Source organism: Lynx canadensis, chromosome B3 (genome assembly GCF_007474595.2).
Source record: "Lynx canadensis isolate LIC74 chromosome B3, mLynCan4.pri.v2, whole genome shotgun sequence".
Classification (NCBI taxonomy): domain Eukaryota; kingdom Metazoa; phylum Chordata; class Mammalia; order Carnivora; family Felidae; genus Lynx; species Lynx canadensis.
In genome coordinates this window covers 99,415,382-99,434,342 of record NC_044308.2, presented here as the reverse complement: position 1 = coordinate 99,434,342, position 18,961 = coordinate 99,415,382, and the positions used below count along the sequence as shown (strand labels likewise).

Below are 18,961 nucleotides of genomic sequence, written 5' to 3'. Positions count from 1 at the left end.
TTATAGCTTAAAGAGGTCGCTACTCTGACTGCAAAATCACAAACATGGGATCTTCAGAGAGAAGCCCTCTCTTGCTGATGGGATCATGCATGCACAGCAGGTGGAGAAGCCTGAGTGCCCAGAAGCCTTTGAAGGGACTCCTGAAGGCACATACCCCAGCCCTAAACCATCTAGCTGTCAACTCTGTCAACACAGTCGCAGTTTAGCCAACAGCTGAACTAAAAATAATCTGACACTTCACCACAGCGTGCCTGCCTGGCTCTGATGTGCAGAACAAATACAGAAATACAAGCTGCTGCTGTATTTCCAACAATGTGAGGTCTAATGACATAGTGAGGGTCCAGAGATTTGGATATGAAGATTGCCTAGGAAGATCACCACCCAGGGCCCGCTTTATTAGATGAACGCTTCGTCTCTCTTGCCGTGGTGATTCCTTTGGTGTCTTCGGAAGAAGTATACAAAGGGAACTGGGGTGTGGTGCTGGCTTCTTTCTGATGATATCTGGAGATTATGCTTCTTGGCTATCTTATTTATGTCAGTGATAGGTCGTGTTCATATTTTCTGTAACCGCTTCCTAGACTAGGAAGGGTGATCAAGGAGATCCTTGAGGGCAAGAGCCATGTTTTCATCTTTATCTGTCTCTGTCTCTCTAGGACCTAGCAAAGGTCTGGCAATTCAAAAAGCTGTCAGTAAAATATTTGTTAGATAAAAGAAAAGATGAACAACTGACAATCAGTAAAAATCCAACCTTATGATGAGGGTCTGGGAAAGCTTCTCAAAGGATGTAATGATTGGTCTGAGCCTTCAAGGAGTCGCCAGAGTTAGTAAAGCAGAGAGACAGAAAGAAGGTGAGTGAATGTTCCAGGCATTTGAAATTTCCATCAAGAGCATCAGAAGTGGCTCAGTATGGCAGGTTGGCAAAAAGAAGGGGATGAAGCTGAAAAGAGGGGCAGAGGCCAGAAGCACCTTGCATACTCTGCTAACGGTTTGGATTTTATTTTATAGGTGATGGGAAGCATGAAAAGATTTTCTGTAGGAAAGGAACATAATGAGATTTTCTTATAGAAAATTTTCATTGGCAGCAATGTGGAGGATAGTTGATGGCACGGATGGAGACAGGGTTGAGATGGGATTTCAGGGATCAACTAAGAGCCCCTGGTAGTCAGTCACTCAGGTGAGGGAGGATGGAGATCTGACTTATGGCTGAACAGGCCTATTTCTGTCTTCTCTCTCCCACTGCCAGCTTTTCATCACCTCCAGTACCATCACATCCTCCTTCGGGAGCAGATCTGAGAATGCTGAAGAGTAACAGAAAATGCCAACCACAACAGTGCCTCACAAACACTTTTATCTTAGTTGGGGTGCCCTGAAAGGCAAAGTGACATTTTCCAGAAGGTCCATGGGCAGAACCTTCCTCTGTCCCCGTCCCTCCCAAAGAAGAACTAAATGTCTCGTTTTGATGTGACAATCCTTGAATAACCTCACTTCTCTCAGCAGTCACTGTGCTACTTTTTCAGCAAGGGGGTAAGAAAGAAGAGGCAAAAGGAAAAGACGAGATGAAGAAGGTGGTAAAGGAGCAAGGCAGATGGTGAGGACCCTTTATTTATCTCATTCATGAATAAAGAAGAAGAGTTAAAGCTGTTGAAAGAAGAGAAGCTGTTTACATCTTATAGCCCCATTATCAGAACTCAAAAAAGAAGATTAAAATAGATAGATGTCCATGGATATTTGCTTAGCTTACTTATGAGGGAATACCATCTCCCCCTTCACTCTCTAGCATGTATCTGATAGGAGTTAGAAGGAACAAACCCTGGGTACCAGGCTGCCTCAGTCGGGTGAGCATTCAACTCTTGATCTCAGGGTCATGAGTTCAAGCCCCATGGTGGGTGTAAATTTTTACTTAAATAAAAAAAAAAAGGAGCAAATCCCTTTCCCTAGGTTCTTAACCTTGGCTTTACATTGAAACTAAGTGATAATTAAAAACAAAACACACACACACACATACACACACACAAACCTGATGCCTGAATCATAACTCAAGAGATTCTGACTTAGTTGGTCTAGAGTGTCATCTTGGAATTGATCTTTTCACAGAGTTCCCTGAGTAATCTGAGTATACAGGTGGGCGGAGAACTATTGTTCTAGACCAGGGGGTCAGTCAAGTTTTCAGTAAAAGGCCAGAGAGTAAACATTTTATGTTTTGAGGGCCACGTGGTCTCTGTTGTAACTACTCTGCTCTGCTGTTGTAGTGGGAAAGTAGCTACAGACAATATGTAAATTAATGGCTGTGTTATAATAAACCCTTATTTATAAAAATAAATGTTCTGGCTCATGAGCTTTAATTTACTGACCCTTGATCTACAAGCATACTCCAAAGGTTGGGTAGATAGTTTAGGCTGCTAACTCAGGTATGGAGAAAATAGTAAAAATATTCTAGTTTTAAAAAGAATTTGGCACTTGGAAGAATGTTCTAGTGTTATTTTAATAAAATGAGATACATTTCTGAGTTTCACTTGATAAAATATTTTCATTTACCCACTATGCTGTTTGACTTCTCCTTAGGGAGACCATGTGTGATTTCAGTGTTTTGAAGAAAAGAAATCCAATGAGGTATAAAAGAGTGAAGAATTATAACCTGCAGTGGTGAATAGAAGGATTAATCATGACAGGATTAATCAAGAGAGACACTTAAACTTAGAGCCTAAACCAAGACAGAAAAGTTAAAACCCAAATAAGAAGACAGTCTCTACAAAGTTGGGGAGGTCAACTGGTGACCTGATATGTTTTGTGTGTTCTCCAATCTCCTTGGCTAGATCTCAGCCATGAGCCAAAGTTTTTCATTTGTTTGTTTTGCTGTTATTGTTTTGTTTTTAAGTCTACATGGAGAACCAGTTTTAATCTATGCTGTCATTTCATTTGAGAGAAATCTGGAGAAAGCAAAGACACATTAGAAAAATGAACGTTTGCCCAATCATTAAGTTTCTCTCTTGCCCTCACTGCTTTCATCACTCTCTGTAGAAGGGAAGTCAAGTGACAGGTGCTGCAAGCCACGCTCCTCATAATCGAGGCTGGAGGAGTGGTGTGGGTTACGTGGTCCTCACCTTTATCCTATCGATGTTGGCCTCCATCTTCAGCTGTTCTACCAGCTTCCTGGCTTGTGCTATGCTGGCGGTGTTGTTGCTGGCCATTGGAATGCTGGGTAGGCTTTTCAGATACACTGAAAGAAAACAGGAAGGAAGAATGCATCAGGGAATTCATGGGCTGCCAAATGCACAGGCTCATCATATCCGGGGGTGTCGAAAGAGTGGCTGTGGTCAGGTCTGGCTCTCCCAGCCCTCTACATCCCCAGTCCAGCACTGAGTCTGATTGCAGGCAGACCAGAAGATGAGGTGTGTTTTTCCAAATACCTGCCCCCCCCCACCTCACTGCTCTGCCCCTGCCCCCACCCCCCACATCCATCTGCACTTCTTCCCCTTCTTCAGAGAAGCACAATGAAGCACAATGAAACACAATGTTTACGAAATCACTTAGAATAAGATGTACTGCTGAATCAAGAAAGCAAGTCATTAAAGTTATCTTATGAAATGAGTTCAAAATAGTAAGGGCGACAATATACATTATTACTGCTGTTATTTTTCAGGTGCTATTGTCAGATACTCTGTTAAGTGCCCTCAGAGGGTAAACAATGGAAGGCAAGCAGAGAGAGGAATGGTACATTATATAATCCTTTAGGACTAAAGACACCAGGTTTGCAATGTTCTCCTGATGGGCTCAAACACCAGCTTTATAGTTAACCGTAATCACCTCAGCCTATTATACTGCAAGGACTCTATACAGGATGTGTGGCTTTTCAGTGTTGTTTATCCAGCATTTTAAAAAATAGTCATTTCTCTCTACTCTATTTGAAATATGGCTAGATTCACAACCATGCACTTGATTCACAAGTTTTCATTTATAACAACAAGGGGGAAGGATTGCCATGTCTGAATTGTTAATTACATCAATGAGTTCACAGAATTCTGGTGAATTCTTTATTAAGTATAATGGACTTATTACTTTTCTAAATATGGAAATGGAACACAAATGTTCAGAGAGTGGAATTCTGCACCTATGTAAATTGTGAGATGGTTTCTTTGCCTCTGGCTTTGCCAGATTTCCTCCCCATCTTTGCTCCCATCCCCTTCAGGTCCTATCCCAATTTCATTTTCTCTTCTAATTCTTTCTTGACCCACCATCTCATTTGATTTTTGTCATTCATCTCGGAAAGTACCCTATTTTATTTTTGGTACCCATTTCCCCCACATTCTGATCATGTCTCGCTCTATGTTAAGGTGCCATATGCTATTTCAGGACTGTCTGTATAGATGTGCCCCTCATGGTCACTGACACCCAATAGTGAAGCAATGTCTGAGAGCAGCAATTTAACTAGAGTGCATGACACAAGAAATGAGAGGCATTAAAGCCTTACTTCAGTCAACAGTTGAATCTTGCTCTGAAGACATTATATTAAAAACTGTGACTTCTGCTAGCTTTGGGCAGTATTTTAATTCAGGGATAAAGTATAATCAGGCTACCATCACAAAAGGAAAGAGAACGCATAGAAAACCTGGGGAAGGAAGAATGACCCATAGTAAGTTCAATGTAAGACTGTCTCTTATTCAGTAAAAATCAGGAAACAATTTTTAATGACCAAAAAAGCATAAGTATGCAAATTATTTCCTTTGGTTCTTATATCTTGGCATCTTCTTCTTCAAGACAAAAGAAGAAATTATGTATAACTCTCTGTAAACAAAGAGGTCCCTTCATAGTGTTATTTTATAAAGAATACTGCAAAATCAGCCACCCCAACGGCATTTACAGTATAAACTGGAAGATAATTAACTGTTCTCTCAACTTATTTTCAAAGGCGTCAGAGACAATAAAGTGGGAAGGAAGACTGAAGGGATTTTGAAGCCACAAAGATCTCTGAGCACTACTTTCATATGCTTGAAGATCAAAGGAGGGATCTTTATGTAAAAACAAAAAAAAAAAATAAGAAGAGGCTTTGACAATTACGATTTCATCAGCATAAATAGGGGCCCAATCATCTCCCCCACAGGGAAATTACATATCCCCAAATGGAATAAAAATCTAACACCCTTGCAAAATGTCACAAGACCAAGATGGAATTTTGAATTACCGAGTTAGGGTAGTCTAACTCTTTCATTCATTCAAAGTCGGAAGTAGTTATGATCTACAAGACCCTGGACACTGTTCTGTGAAGTTAACATTTCTTCTGAATTAGAATTTATCACACTAGAATACAAATTATCACAGAATTATCAAATACTCATTGGCCCTGAGGGAGCTTTGGGAGTCTGGCCAGCTATTCTTCTGCCCTTGAATTTAAACCAGATTACGTAGCAACTTGTGTCAGAGACCACAGCTTGCCTCCACATAGTCAAATACTGCTTCTCCTCTTCATTACTAATGACAATTTTTTTTTTCCTTTTTAACAGAGACCACAAGAACCCTGAATTTTAGCTGGGCAGACTTTACTGAAATATATATTCTCTGGTCTCCCTTGCAGGCCGTTATAGCTCTATGACCAAGTTTTGGCCAATAAGATATAGGCAGAAGTGCCCTTGAAGGGAGCGGGGTGTGTTCTTTGCCTCCCTTTCCTCCTGCTACTGGCCTAGAAGACAGTCTTGTTGGCTATAGTGCTCCATCTTGAACTGTTAGGTTTCACACCAGGGTGAGAAGGAAAGATCCGGGTGCTTACTGACACTGTAGAGCCACAATACCAGTTGTGACCTGGTTATGTAAAGAGAAATAAGTACTATTTTGTTTACACCACCATTATTAAGAGTTTTTCAGCTCTTGGACAACAGATCTGCCACTGAGTAAATGACCCATTATTTTCATGTGAATATCTAGGAAAGTCTGTGTCCTAATGCCTTTTCATGTTCCTTGGGAAAGCTATGGCTGTCCCAAGGAGACTGAGACAGAAAATGTCTGAGTTTTCTATTGCTCCTGTATCACATTACTACAAATATAGGAGCTTAAATCATAGGAATTTATTATCTTACAGCTCTAGAGGTCAGAAGTCTGAAATAGGTCTCACTGGACTAAAATCCAGGTGTCAGCAGGGCTGTATTCCTTCTGGAGGCCCTAGGGGAAAATTTGTTTTCTTGCCTCTTCCTAGCTTCTAGGGGCTACTACTGGTGTTCCTTGGCCCTATCCTTCATTTTCAAAGCTAGCAAAGGTGAGTTGAGTTGTTCTCATATCATATCACTCTGACCTCTTCTGTTGTCATCTCTCCCTCTGACTCTCCTCTGCTCCCTTCTGCAAGAACTAATTTACGCCTGGCCCACCTAGATAATCCAGGACAATCTCCCCATCTTCAGGTCAGCTGACTAGCAACCTTAATTCCAGCTGCAACTTTAATTCCCCTTTGCCATATAACGTAGCATATTCACACATACCAGGAATGGAGACATGGGCATTTTGGGGGGCCTTCATTCTACTTACCATGGAAGAAGACCCCTGTACAAACAGAAAAGAGAAGTGGGGAGGTGAGGAATGAGATGGAAAAAGAAGAGGGATGGGGCAGGATGCAAGTCTGAAAATGTTGGGAAGAAAACACATTTGAAACCTAAATGGACTTAAGAGTAAAAGTAAACACAGGTTTTCGTTTTCGTTTGAGGAAGATACAGCATCAATGTTCTTGGTTTACCATATGACCCAACAGAGTCTAGTATCACTTTTGGAATCGCTCTGTGCATTTTCTTCTTTTGTGTATCCAGTTGCTTTCCCATAACATCCCCCTCCTGGAGATAGAAAGCAATACACAGTCCTAGACCAGTGTTCCAAAGAAGGATGTTTTCCTAAAAAGTGGCTATGGTAAGAAAAGTTAGCCTGTCTTCCAAGCTTGATGTATTTGGACAATGCGTCACGTGTGCGTAGGTGCACATGCACACAAACACTCAGAACCCTTCTCTTCTTATAAAACTGAAACTCTGTACCCAGTAAACAGTAACTCCCATTATTTCCTCCCCTTAGCCCTAGAAACCACTATTCTACCTTCTGTTTCTATGATTTTGGCTACTCTAGGTGCCTCGTAGAAGTGGGATCATAGAGTATCTTTTTATGACTGGCTTATATCACTTAGCATAATGTCCTCAAGTTTCATCTACATTATAGCATGAATCAGAATCACCTTCCTTTTTGAGGCTGAATAATATTCCACTACATGTACATACCACATTTTGTTTTCCCATTCATCTATTGATGGACACGTCCATTGCTTCCATGTTTTAGCTACCATGAATAATGCTGCTATAAACATAGGTGTACAACTATCTCAATTCTTTCGAGTATACACCTCAAAGTAGAGTTGCTGGATCATATGGCCAATCTATTTTTAGCTTTGTGAGGAAGAGCCATATTATTTCTCCTAGCAGCTATACCATTTTACATTCTCACCAAAAGTGCACAAGGGATCCAAATTGTCAACTTTCCCAATACTCATTATTTTCCATTGTTTTTGTTTTTGGCAGTAGTTATCTTAATGGGTGTGAGGTGGTATTTCAGTGTGTTTTTGATTGGCCTTCCCTAATGATTAGTGATGATGAGCATCTTTTCATGTACTTATTGACCATCTGTAGATCTCCTGTGGAGAAATGTCTATTCCAAGTCCTGTGCCTCTTTTTGTTTTTGTTTTTAATGTTTTATTATTTTTAGGTAATCTCCACACCCAGCATGGGCCTCAAACCCATAAACCTGAGTTCAAGAGTCACATGCTCCACTGACTGTGCCAGCCTGGTGCCCCTCTTTGCACATCTTTTTTCAAGTTTATTTATTTTGAGAGAGATAAAACAAGAGAGGGGGGGGAGTGGCAGAGAGAGAGGGAGAGAGAATCCCAAGCAGGCTCCACTCTGTCAGCGCAGAGCCTGATGCGGGGCTCAGTCCAACAAACTGTGAGATCACGACCCAAGCTGAAATCAGGAGTCAGATGCTTAACCAACTGCCAACTAGATGCCCCTGCCCATTTTTGAATCAGGTTTTTTGCTGTTGAGTTTTAGGAGTTCTATATATATTTTGGATATTAATCTTGTACCAGATAATACGGGGTTTGTAAACATTTTCTCTCATTTAACAGATTGTCTTTTTACTCTGTTAATAGTGTGCTTTGATGCACAAGAGTTTTTAATTTTCATAAAGTCCAATTTTCTTTTGTTGCCTGTCCCTCTGGCATCATATTCAAGAAGTCATAAAATTCAATGTTGTTAAGTTTCTGCCCTATGTTTTCTTTTGAGAACTTTATAGTTTTAGCTCTTACGTTTATGTCTTTGATGCATTTTGAGTTAATTTTTGTATGGGGTGTTGGGTAAGGGTCCAACTTCATTCTTTTGCACGTGGATAGCCAGTTTTCTCAGCACCATTTGCTGAAAAGATTGTCTTTTTCAAGTTGAACGGTCTTGCACCCTTGTTGAAAATCATTTAACCATATATGTGAGGGTTTATTTCTGGGCTCTCTATTCCTAAGTTAACTCTATTCTAAGTGAGTCCCTAAATATTTTATTATTTTTAAAAAATTTTTTGGAATGTTTATTTATTTTTGAGAGAGACAGAGCATGAGCGGGGGAGGGGCAGAGAGAGAGAGGGAGACACAGAATCCAAAGCAGGCTCCAGGCTCCGAGCTGTCAGCACAGAGCCTGACGCGGGGCTTGAACTCACGAACTGTGAGATCATGACCTGAGCCGAAGTCGGACCCTCAACCGACTGAGCCACCCGGGCACCCCAATATTTTACTATTTTTTAATTTTATTTATTTTTGAGGGAAAGAGAGACAGAGTGTGAGTGGGGGAGGGGCAGAGAGAGAGGGAGACACAGAATCCAAAGCATGCTCCAGGCTGCAAGCTGTCAGCATAGAGCCCAATGTGGGGCTCGAGCCTGAGCCAAAGTCAGTTGCTTAGCTGACTGGGCCACCCAGGTGTTCCAATATTTTAGTAGTTTTGACATTCTTGTCAAATGGAGTTTTTTACTTAATATCCTTTTAAGACTATTCATTGTTAGTGTATGTAAACGTTACACCACAGATTCCTAATGGGGAAGACAAAAGCTTTTGTCTTTCATCTCTACCTGAGCTGACAGGGACTGCATGCCATGAGAAGTGTTGTTGAGAAAAAGGTGTTGCACATTGTGAGCATATCGGGCCAAGAAAAGTGTTGACAAAGTGCTTAGGCAGAAGCATAGATGCATATCAGATATCCTTTGCTAATGTTCCTGTTTCATTTTACATCTTACTGAAGTTGGGCAGAAATTATTTTAAGAGGGAAGGAAATGGTTTGAGTATACCAACCACTAAAATAGCCAAAAGGAAAAGTAAAATTCTGCTGAAAAGATCATGTAGACAAAGCTTTAAGACACACACCTCTTAAAAACAAACAAAAAACTGTTAGTTAAAAAGAGAGGGTGATTAACTTCTATACACTGCTCCTCCCTCACCCCATCAGCTCAGTCTTTGGGCTGCCTTGTGATGTGCAGCCTGTCCCTGGAACCATCAGAAGCCCACCTCCACGATGCAACCAGCTGTGGACTCTAACTCTTCTAGAAATCAGTGAGGCAGAGGGAAACAGAGCCAGAATCTGGTTCTCAGGGGGAAACTCTGGATTCCTGGGGTCACTTCTGGAATCTCAAAAGATCTCTGGGAATCAGCTGGGGTGATGATCCAAGGTTGGGTAGTGCTGGAGTGACACTCTTTGGTCCAGCCAGCTGTCTTCAGCCCAGCAATTGGTAGCACCTGTAAAGTGCTGCATCATCTGGCAACCAAGTTATGGCCTAAAATATGGGTGGTTATACATCTCTGAATTTGAATCAGAGAACAATAATACTGCAGATTAATTCTTTCAGAATTCCACAGCCAAGATCTCTTTTCAAAATTCCAACAGTCTTCCCTCTGGAAATTCCGAATGGGATTCAATCTATTCTCCAAGTCTCGCTGGCAAAGGTTCTCAACCAGGGAAAGTGCCACCCCTTAGGAAGCATTTGGAAATGTGTGAGGGTGGCCTGAGTTATGACAGTAATTAGGGGCGCCAGTGGCATTTAGTGAGCAGAGGCAGAAACTATAATGCCCTGCAGAGTGCCAGGCAACAATGAATTGTGCTGTTCCTCGTCTCTCAATGAGAAAGGACACACACACACACACACACACACACACACACACACACACACACAAGCCATAGATCCATGCATGAAAAATCTGCTCAAAGAAAGTAATCCACAAGGAAAGTTTCAACCAACTTGGCTTTTATATTATGTCTTAGGATCCTGATTACCTTCAAAGGGATGAATAAGTGTTAAGTGCTCATAATTCTTGTTAGCATTATTATGCTTTATGGATATTTGGTCCCTGCTGATTTGAAAGAGGGCACAATCTCTTGCAATGTGCGGGTGGAATGAGATTATGCTGGGTCATATTTGCCAGTGAGGAAAAAGAAAACAAACAACCAAAGCCCCTAGAACAATTCTAGAGTTTGTGTGAGAGACTGGTAGGACTCTGCAAGAATGTCCTAATTATCCCACCTGAATTCCAAGCCTGAGACTAATACAGAAGGCATTTTATGCTTTTTACTGATGAGAGGAGCGTCCCTGCCCCTGAACATGAGAGATAGGCTTGTTATAGAATAATAACCATTAGATGAGTTTTCTTTTTCTAAAAATACATCCAGCATTTTCATTTCTTTCAGGAGGAACTCTTCTGTTAAGAAACCATACATTTTCTTGTCATTTAGTCTTGGGAGTAGAAACACAACTCCTTATTTCTGTGGCACAAAGATAAATAAATGTTTGGATAATGAGATCTTTGCCTTAGAGAGTAGAGGTTAATTGTGGTGGATTCCATTTTTCTCATGCTCTACTTGGTGTTTTTTAAGCACGGCATGCAGGCGGCTTCCCTGCATGGTCTTTCATTTTCATTACAACTGTGTGTTTCTCAGAACTATGTTTTGATAGTTGCAATTGGTGATAAGGGGGCTTGATTTACTTGTTTTGTATATTCGAGGGTTAGGATTACACGGCAATAAAACAAACAATTCTAGGTCTAGAAAACAAATCAGAGGCTTGCAGTCTCCTGTCACTTGATGACATCTTTTATTATTCTCATTTGTCAGGTAGCTGGTATCATGGATGAGTGGTTGTTCGTTGCTTTTGAATTAGAGGCCCAATTTCTAACAATTTCAATTTGGAATTCTCCAGAGCTGCCACAGTTAGTCACCTCGATCAATGTCTACTTTGTTTGTTCCACAACACAAATTTAGCTTGGTCATTTTGCCAAACTTATTTTTTTGGGTTTTTTGCTTTTTTGGATCCCTACTCTAATTAATTCTGTAACGAGTCACAAAACGCATCACCAAATTGATTAGAGTAGGTATACAAAGAGTCCAGGGACGGGCCTTCACAGTCAGATCATGAGTGAATTTCTGAGTTGTGGCTGTAGTGAGAATCAAATAATAACTGTAAAACAGCCCGCCAGGTTTCAGGAAACTTTTTGGTCACATATCTCTATTACCAGTTGGCCACTTTGACCTGAAAATACCAAAATAGCACATTACGATCTCCACTAATCAGCAAACACTAATTTCTTTTCAGTTCGCCCACCACTAGGGATAGTTTAAATCAATAGAGGATTTCTTTGTGAAGGTTGTTGCTTCTCCCTCCACAAGTTCAAGCCCTAGGGTCTCAGGATTGGAATCCACCTCACATGCTCACTCTTTCCCAATCATGTGTTTCAACAATTGGAGAGGGCACAAAGATATCTTTGGGATGTCACAACGTCCTGGTTTCCTCACTGGCCTTTACTTTGTTCATTTTTAAGCAGCGGTGTGGAGGTGGGGGGTGGGTAGCAAATGAAAAGAAGGTGAGAATGGGGAGGGAGGTGTCAGGAAAGGGGGAGGGCAAGGTAGGTCCACACAGACCTCAGCATGGAAGCGCTTGGGGAGGGAAGATGTGAAGTAATATTGGACCCTGGGGCACTGGTTAGCATTTGAATAGGGGAAGGGAGAGAAGGAGAGCCAGTGAGGGGAGGGGGGCGAAGGGAGAGGAGGCACAAGAAGATAGCCTCCCCTGTGGAGACCCAGGGAGTTTATGGGAAGCCAGAATGCAGAGAGCTGGACCCCACAATGCTGGCTAAGTATGGATTTGTAAATAAAACAAAACAGGAGTCTCCCAAGCACCTTCCCCTTCCTCCTCTCTCTTTCAGTACTTCTCATTTCCAGGAATTTGATCTTCGAGGCCAAAAGCTCTGTTCTTTTATCAGAGGACCAGAAACGCATACTAAAAATGAGTATTAGCTTATAAACCAAGGGCTTGCCATGTGCCAGGCCCTGGGCCAGCTTCCTGTTTAATCCTCACAACTCCAGGGAAGTAAGCACTGCCTCCCTAGCTGAAGGAAATCAAGGCTGGGATTAAGTCAGAACATTGGAGAAAGGGGTATTTCTGAAGCAAGCCCCCCCCCCCCACCCCAGGGAAAGATGTTCTTCCAGCCCTTCTCAATTCACATTTTTAGATACAGCAGACTGATCCTAATCTGGGGACTGTGGTTTATGTTCGGCCATTTTCACAAACACAACAGCAATTTTTACAATCTGTGTAGCTACAGGGAGAGCTAATGCGAACGAGATCTGGTATGGAAGCTATGGGCCAATAGGGAAGAACATGAACCGAGGGAACAACATATCCACTTAAAATCCACCCTGGACTATTTCCATGTGGTTCTGCTGTGACGTTGCCACTTACCAAACGGGAGAAAGACAGGATTGCGTCTGATTTCCTTCAAATCTGCATGGGGGCCGTCTATGCCTTGTAGGTGGAGAGTTAAGACACAACACAGCTTCCCCGCCTTAGTCGGGTGCCAGAAACCATTATCTGAAATGACCGCCCTCTGCTTTCCAGTAAACTGCTGTTTTTGAAACATCTCTGTGAGATGCAGTCTTCTGCTTGGAAAGAGCATCATTGGTCAGCTGCTTTTAACGACGTTGACAAAAACATAGCCCTTTGAAAAATGTTGACTGAAAGTCATAGATTTCACAGGTTTTGTAAAATGCAACAGAAATGAATAGGCCATGTTGCAACTTAAAAACAACATGGAAGTTTTAGTTTTTCTCTGAGCCTTGGATGATGAAATGGCTGTATCCACAAATGGGAGTGGGCATTCTCAGATGTTAGATGGGCTTTGTTTGCTCCCAGGAAAAAAAGATTTGTATTTCGTATGGTACATGTTGGGTTTTCTGAAAGAAAGAAAGAAAGAAAGAAAGAAAGAAAGAAAGAAAGAAAGAGAAAAAAAAAGGAAGCCTAGACCGTGAACCAGTAGGGTTCCAACAAAAGAGGAATAATGAGCTTGTTTCCATAGAAATGGCTCTGTTACCCTACTGATGTCTAATGCTCCAGAACAGCAGGCAAGGGGGATCTGACAGGCAGGCAGTGGCCTTCTGCCTCCTTGTAGGAAATTATTTATTGGTTAATTAATTTCTCTTTAAAAAAAAACAACAACACTGCTTTAATTCTAAATCCTCAGTGGATCTCAAGCCTTAGGCAACCCCTGGAACCCAGGGAGACTTGCCTGCCTGCGCCTCCTTGCCTCTGCTCAAATGGACTCTTAGGCTTACAAAACGGTGATACCAGAGGTCCTTAGGCTGAGCTCCTCAATGCAGTTTCCCCAGGAAGAACTGGACCCCCTCCACCGAAGTTTGTTATCACTGTATTGTCTAGGGATACCTCCTGAGATGTAATTGACAGGTGGTACAAGAGTAGAAAAACAGGTACTAGGAGACAGTAGGCCTGAATTCTAATCCATTATGGCACTCCTAGCTGTTTTTTGGTGGGAAAGTCACTGAGTCACCACTCAGTGGCTCAACTGGACTGCAGGATTGCACAAGTGTGCCTAATGTTTGTGACAGCATGTTATAAATTATGGAGGGCTATACAAGGAAAAGGCATGAATAAAGAATGATCACCACCATTTACTGAGCAACTACTAAGCTCTGTAACCTAGAAACATTACATGCAGAATCTGCAATCCTCACAAGGAACATGAAAAAGGAATCAGAGACTAAGAAAGGCAAAAGGAAAAATCTATGATTATGACCAACGGTGACTCTATTAATTAAGAACTCAATAATAAGCAAGAACTCAACAAACAGTCCAAAGCAGAGGGGATCTCTTTTGGGAGGGAAGGGTGGGTAAAACTACATCCAATTCTGAAATTTCTAATTTGCATTGCCAACTTATTAAAGAGATGACGATTCTTTGAAGATCAATTGTGATTTCAAATCAGTAAACGGGGGTTTATTGTCTCATGTGTGTGGCTCCAAAGTACATGCACATGTTATACATAGTAAGTTTCTATGGAAACCGGTCACTGAGTGCATGTGTGAGAACCCTGTGGGCTACCTCAATAATTCTAAGAAGGTGCTATCTTTCACCGGTATCTTCTGGAGGGAAAGGCTCACATCCACCTACAGCATTTGTAAAGGTTTTCTGTGGGCACAGAATAAACCTGCAAGCTAAGCACCCGAGGCTCATTGTCTTCTGCTTCCTCCTCAGGCCTATTTCCTGTATGTAAAGGCCAGCAGACCATCTGTGCATACATAGCAGATTTTGCACTAAAACCTACAGTGCATGCTGCTACCCCACATCACCAGCCCTAAACTTCGGCTCTTTTCTCCCAACACAGCACATGCCCCTGGCAGCCATGATTTCGCCATGTCTCTCATTCCCTCACGCACACCTTATCTTTCAGACTCTAGCCTCTCTTCCTCTGAGAAACCTTCCTCAGCAACTACCTACTACGTCGACTACATCCTCAGTCCCTCAAACTCATACCAACCCAGAAGCCTGTGCTAATATAAACCAAGCCATTTCTTGAGCCTTTTAAATAAATGGCATGGTGACTGGCATTATTAATTACTAGCTTCATTAATTACTACCAGGCGTCCTCCCATAAACATTTATTAAACCCACTCTTCTATCTCCAAAGTTTGTCTGTCTTTACGGGCCGAACAGGCCAAGACAGGTTTCACCCCAGGGCCCTTGCACTTGCTGTTTCCCCTGTCTGCCAAGCTGCATTGCCCTGCGTGGTACTGCCCATGACTGCCGCTTTCTCCTTAGAGTTGACGTTCAACTGCCGAGTCTCCTGATGATCACATTACCTAAAGTGCTTCATTTAGCCCGTCGTTCTCGGAGCACATCACCCTGTTTATTTTCCTGAACGCATTATAACCATCTGAAGTTACTGAATTAATCAGTAGATCATCCATCTTTCTCTTCCCCTAAATGCAAACTAAGAGTAAAGACCTTATTGTGTTCACAGTAGGTGCTCAATAAATACTCATTAAATGAATGCAAGTCCCCCATATAGCATCCCCAGCACCCAGCTTGTAAATATTAGATGCTTCAGTAAATGTTGCTACTTATGAGGGTGAGTCCCTGGAGGAGAGTATCACCCATGCAGCCCCACCAAAGAGTTGCTCCTCAGTACAAATTGCTAACGGCGGCTTTTGTTTGGGAGCAGATGGGCTCCTGGAGCACAGTCCCTAAAAGGGCACCTCCCAGGCTCTTCATCTCATCTGATCTTTAAGCATCCCCACACAACTGGCGCAAAAGATAAGCTTGTGACTTGAACCTCCTTCTCACCGTTGCCTGGCTGCTGCCAAGAAAGAGACAGATCCTGAGGTAAACCACGCGCAATCTGGGTTGTTCTTGGCAACACGTAAATCACCAACAACTCTTCACAGTTGCAAAGTTACGCAAACACACCGTTTGAGAGCGTAAACATCGGTCTGATGCTGAAAAAGCTCCTTTGTCATAGTGGCCTCACATCCCCTCCCCCACCCGGCAGCCACCACTGGCTCAGGCAGAAACCCAGTGTGAGGCCACAGTCCTGAAAATGTGGCACAGAAGACCTTGGCTCCCTTTTGTTAGTTTATTTTTAAAAAAAAATTTTTTTTTACATTTATTTATTTTTGAGAGACAGGGTATGAGCGGGGGGTTGGGGGGCAGAGAGAGAGGGAGACACAGAATCTGAAGCAGGCTCCAGGCTCTGAGCCGTCAGCACAGAGCCCAACGTGGGGCTCAAACCCACAAACGGTGAGATCATGACCTGAGCTGAAGTCAGACGCTTAACTGACTGAGCCACCCAGGTGCCCCTCCCTTTTGTTAGAGTCAGAGACAGTAAGGAGCACAGGTTCTCAAACTTGCTTTTTAAACTATTTTTTAAATATTAAAAAAGTAAAGACTAAAATTCTTTTACTTTAAAAATATTTCAATGTTGAAAAGAAATATACAGCCATCATTAGAAACTCGAAAAACACAGAGCTTCAGAAAGCACAGATCCCCTGTGATGTACCATCAAGAGACAACCAAATGAACCCACACAGTCATTTTTCAAGTGCCTCTCTCCAACTTCTTTTAAATTTTTAAAAAATGTTTTATTTTATATTTGAGAGAGAAAGAGAGAGACAGAGTGCGAGTGGGGGAGGGGCAGAGGGAGAGGGAGACACAGAATCGGAAGCAGGCTCCAGGCTCCGAGCCGTCAGCACAGAGCCTAATGTGGGGCTTGAACTCACAAACTGCAAGATCATGACCCGAGCTGAAGTCAGACGCTTAACTGACTGAGCCATCCAGGTGCCCCACCTCTCTCCAGTCTCTAATGCTGATTTGTTTTTTGGTGTGTGGTATTATGTTGGGAAGATAATATTAACTAGTACACATACACAATTTGCTGGGGCTTGCATAAATGCTGACTTTCTGAGATGTTTTCCCATCATGCACACTGCAAGATTTATCCACCCCCCCCAACATTCATCTTTAAGAGAATGAAGTTATTTTAATGTTTCCCAATGACTCAACTGTCAAATTCTATATCATCTTTTAAGGCTGTTACACATCTCTGATATGTCGTGCCGAGCCAGTTTTTATTCTTCTAAACAATACTGTTTTTACAACTCCTGCTCTAAGTACATAAAATAAATTGCCCTGCCAATATCCCTTTGATTATAAGGACTGTGTTAGAGGAAGAATGTAAGAAATCCAAGATGAAGGAACAAGTAACCCTTTCTTTTACTTTATCATTAAGTAAGGACACAGACAACTCTTGCCCACACTGATTATCCTGAAGACACCCTGGGTTGGAGGGAAGGAGAATCAAGAAGGGGACCCTTTTCCATGGCACAGTGGTTTACTTGCTGTCTCCAAAAGGTAAAGGAATTAGTCGGAAATGTTGACTTGGGGACCAGGAGACCATCTTACAGATACTTTTATTTTTTAAGTTTATATTTATTTTTGAGAGAGAGAGAGAGAGAGAGAGAGAGAACACACGTGTGTGGGGCAGAGAGAAAGGGAGAGAGAGAATCCCAAGCAGGCTCTGCGACCTCATGAATTGCGAGATCAGGATCTGAGCTGAAATCGACAGTTGGATGCTCAACCAACTGAGCCACCCAGGTGCCCCATAGATACTGTTTTTATGCAATGTTTTTTTAATTTAATTTTTTTATTTTTAAATGTTTTTATTTATTTTTGAGAGAAAGAAAGGCAGAGCATGAGCTGGGGAGGGGCAGAGAGAGAGGGAGACACAGAATCCGAAGCAGGCTCCAAGCTCTGAGCTGTCAGCACAGAGCCTGACGTGGGGCTCGAACCCACGAACCGTGAGATCATGATCCGAGCCGAAGTCGGACACTTAACCAACTGAACCCCTCAGGTGCCCCTCAGGTTTTTTTTAAAATTAAAGTCAAGTTTATTACGATATAATTCATACACATTAAAGTTCACTCTTTCTTAATGTGCCAATGAAAGAGTTTGACAATTGTGTACGTATAATCCCCAAACCACTTCAATTGCAGATACTATTTTTGGGAGCTTATTTAACCACAGTGTCTGCTCACTTTCTTCCTTTTCTAGCCTGGTCTCACAGAATAAACACCTCTGAGATCAGTCCCCAGGTACCGAGAACAGTTCTAGGAAAGCAAAGGCTGAGAACTTGACTCACCTTCCTTAATACGGAGTTCATGGAGTTATGAAATCTCAGAAGTTAGCAGGACCCAGAAGTTATCTTGCAGGACCATCTACCCAAAACAAATCTTTTTTATAATCACTGATTTAACACACTTTAATCACTTGTGACACAGGCTTTGGAAATACCGCTGAGTGTCTGGAGCCCCGGGTAGCACGGTGTTTTGCTTGACAAGTTTGGTTCAGTTTTGGCAGCCCCTGCGGGCTTATGACAGGAAGGCCTATCCAGGATGAGGGGTGAGGATTTTTCTAGGAATGAGCAAGTTAAAAAACATGGCTCCAATATGGCTCCTCTGCAAATGTATGCCACTAACCCTTAAAGAGGGATTAAATATGAGGCATTTGAAACCCACTGAACCAAGATCTTATTTCACAGATAAAAACAAAACAAAACTTGAGGGCCTGAGCAAAGAAATGAATTGCCTTAGAAAATACCACTAACATCTAGTGTCAGAACCAAGGACTTAAACCTGTTTCCTGAGTATTTCTAATATCAGAAGCATTATTAAGCTTCAAATTTCTTCAGAGGCACCTGGGTGGCTCAGTCGGTTAAACATCCAACTCTGGTTTGGGCTCAGGTCATGCTCTCACGGTTCATGAGTTCAAGCCCTGAACTGGGCTCTGTGCTGACAACACAGAGCCTGCTTGGGATTCTCTCTCTCCCTCTCTCTCTGCCCCTCCCCTGCTCCCTTGCTCTCTCTCTCTCTTTCTCTCAAAATAAATAAATAAAGTTTAAAAAAAATTTTTAAGTGTTCAAATTTCTTCAGATTTCTCACTAAATTCCACATCTACCCCCATGCCTGGTCACTACTAGAAAAACCCTATCAGGGAATGGGGTGGGAGATGGGGTGTCGGTGACATAAAAACACTATCATGCTTCCTCTGCCGATCCCTCACCAGGCCATGGTGATCAGTA

General features: G+C 42.2%; 1 protein-coding gene across 3 annotated transcripts in view; it reads right to left on the bottom strand.

Moving 5' to 3' along the window:
- The window catches only part of GNG2 (G protein subunit gamma 2), a 120,126-nt gene that overhangs the window by 22,375 nt on the left and 78,790 nt on the right, over positions 1-18,961 (bottom strand). For 2 of the 3 annotated variants that reach the window (XM_030319093.1, XM_030319092.1), the window contains one exon: positions 3,102-3,217. In XM_030319093.1, the coding sequence (XP_030174953.1) occupies positions 3,102-3,188 (87 nt within the window). In that variant the 5' untranslated portion in view covers positions 3,189-3,217. Of the gene's footprint in view, positions 1-3,101; positions 3,218-6,510; positions 6,520-18,961 lie in introns of those variants that run through there. The other variant, XM_030319094.1, reaches the window with a different exon arrangement.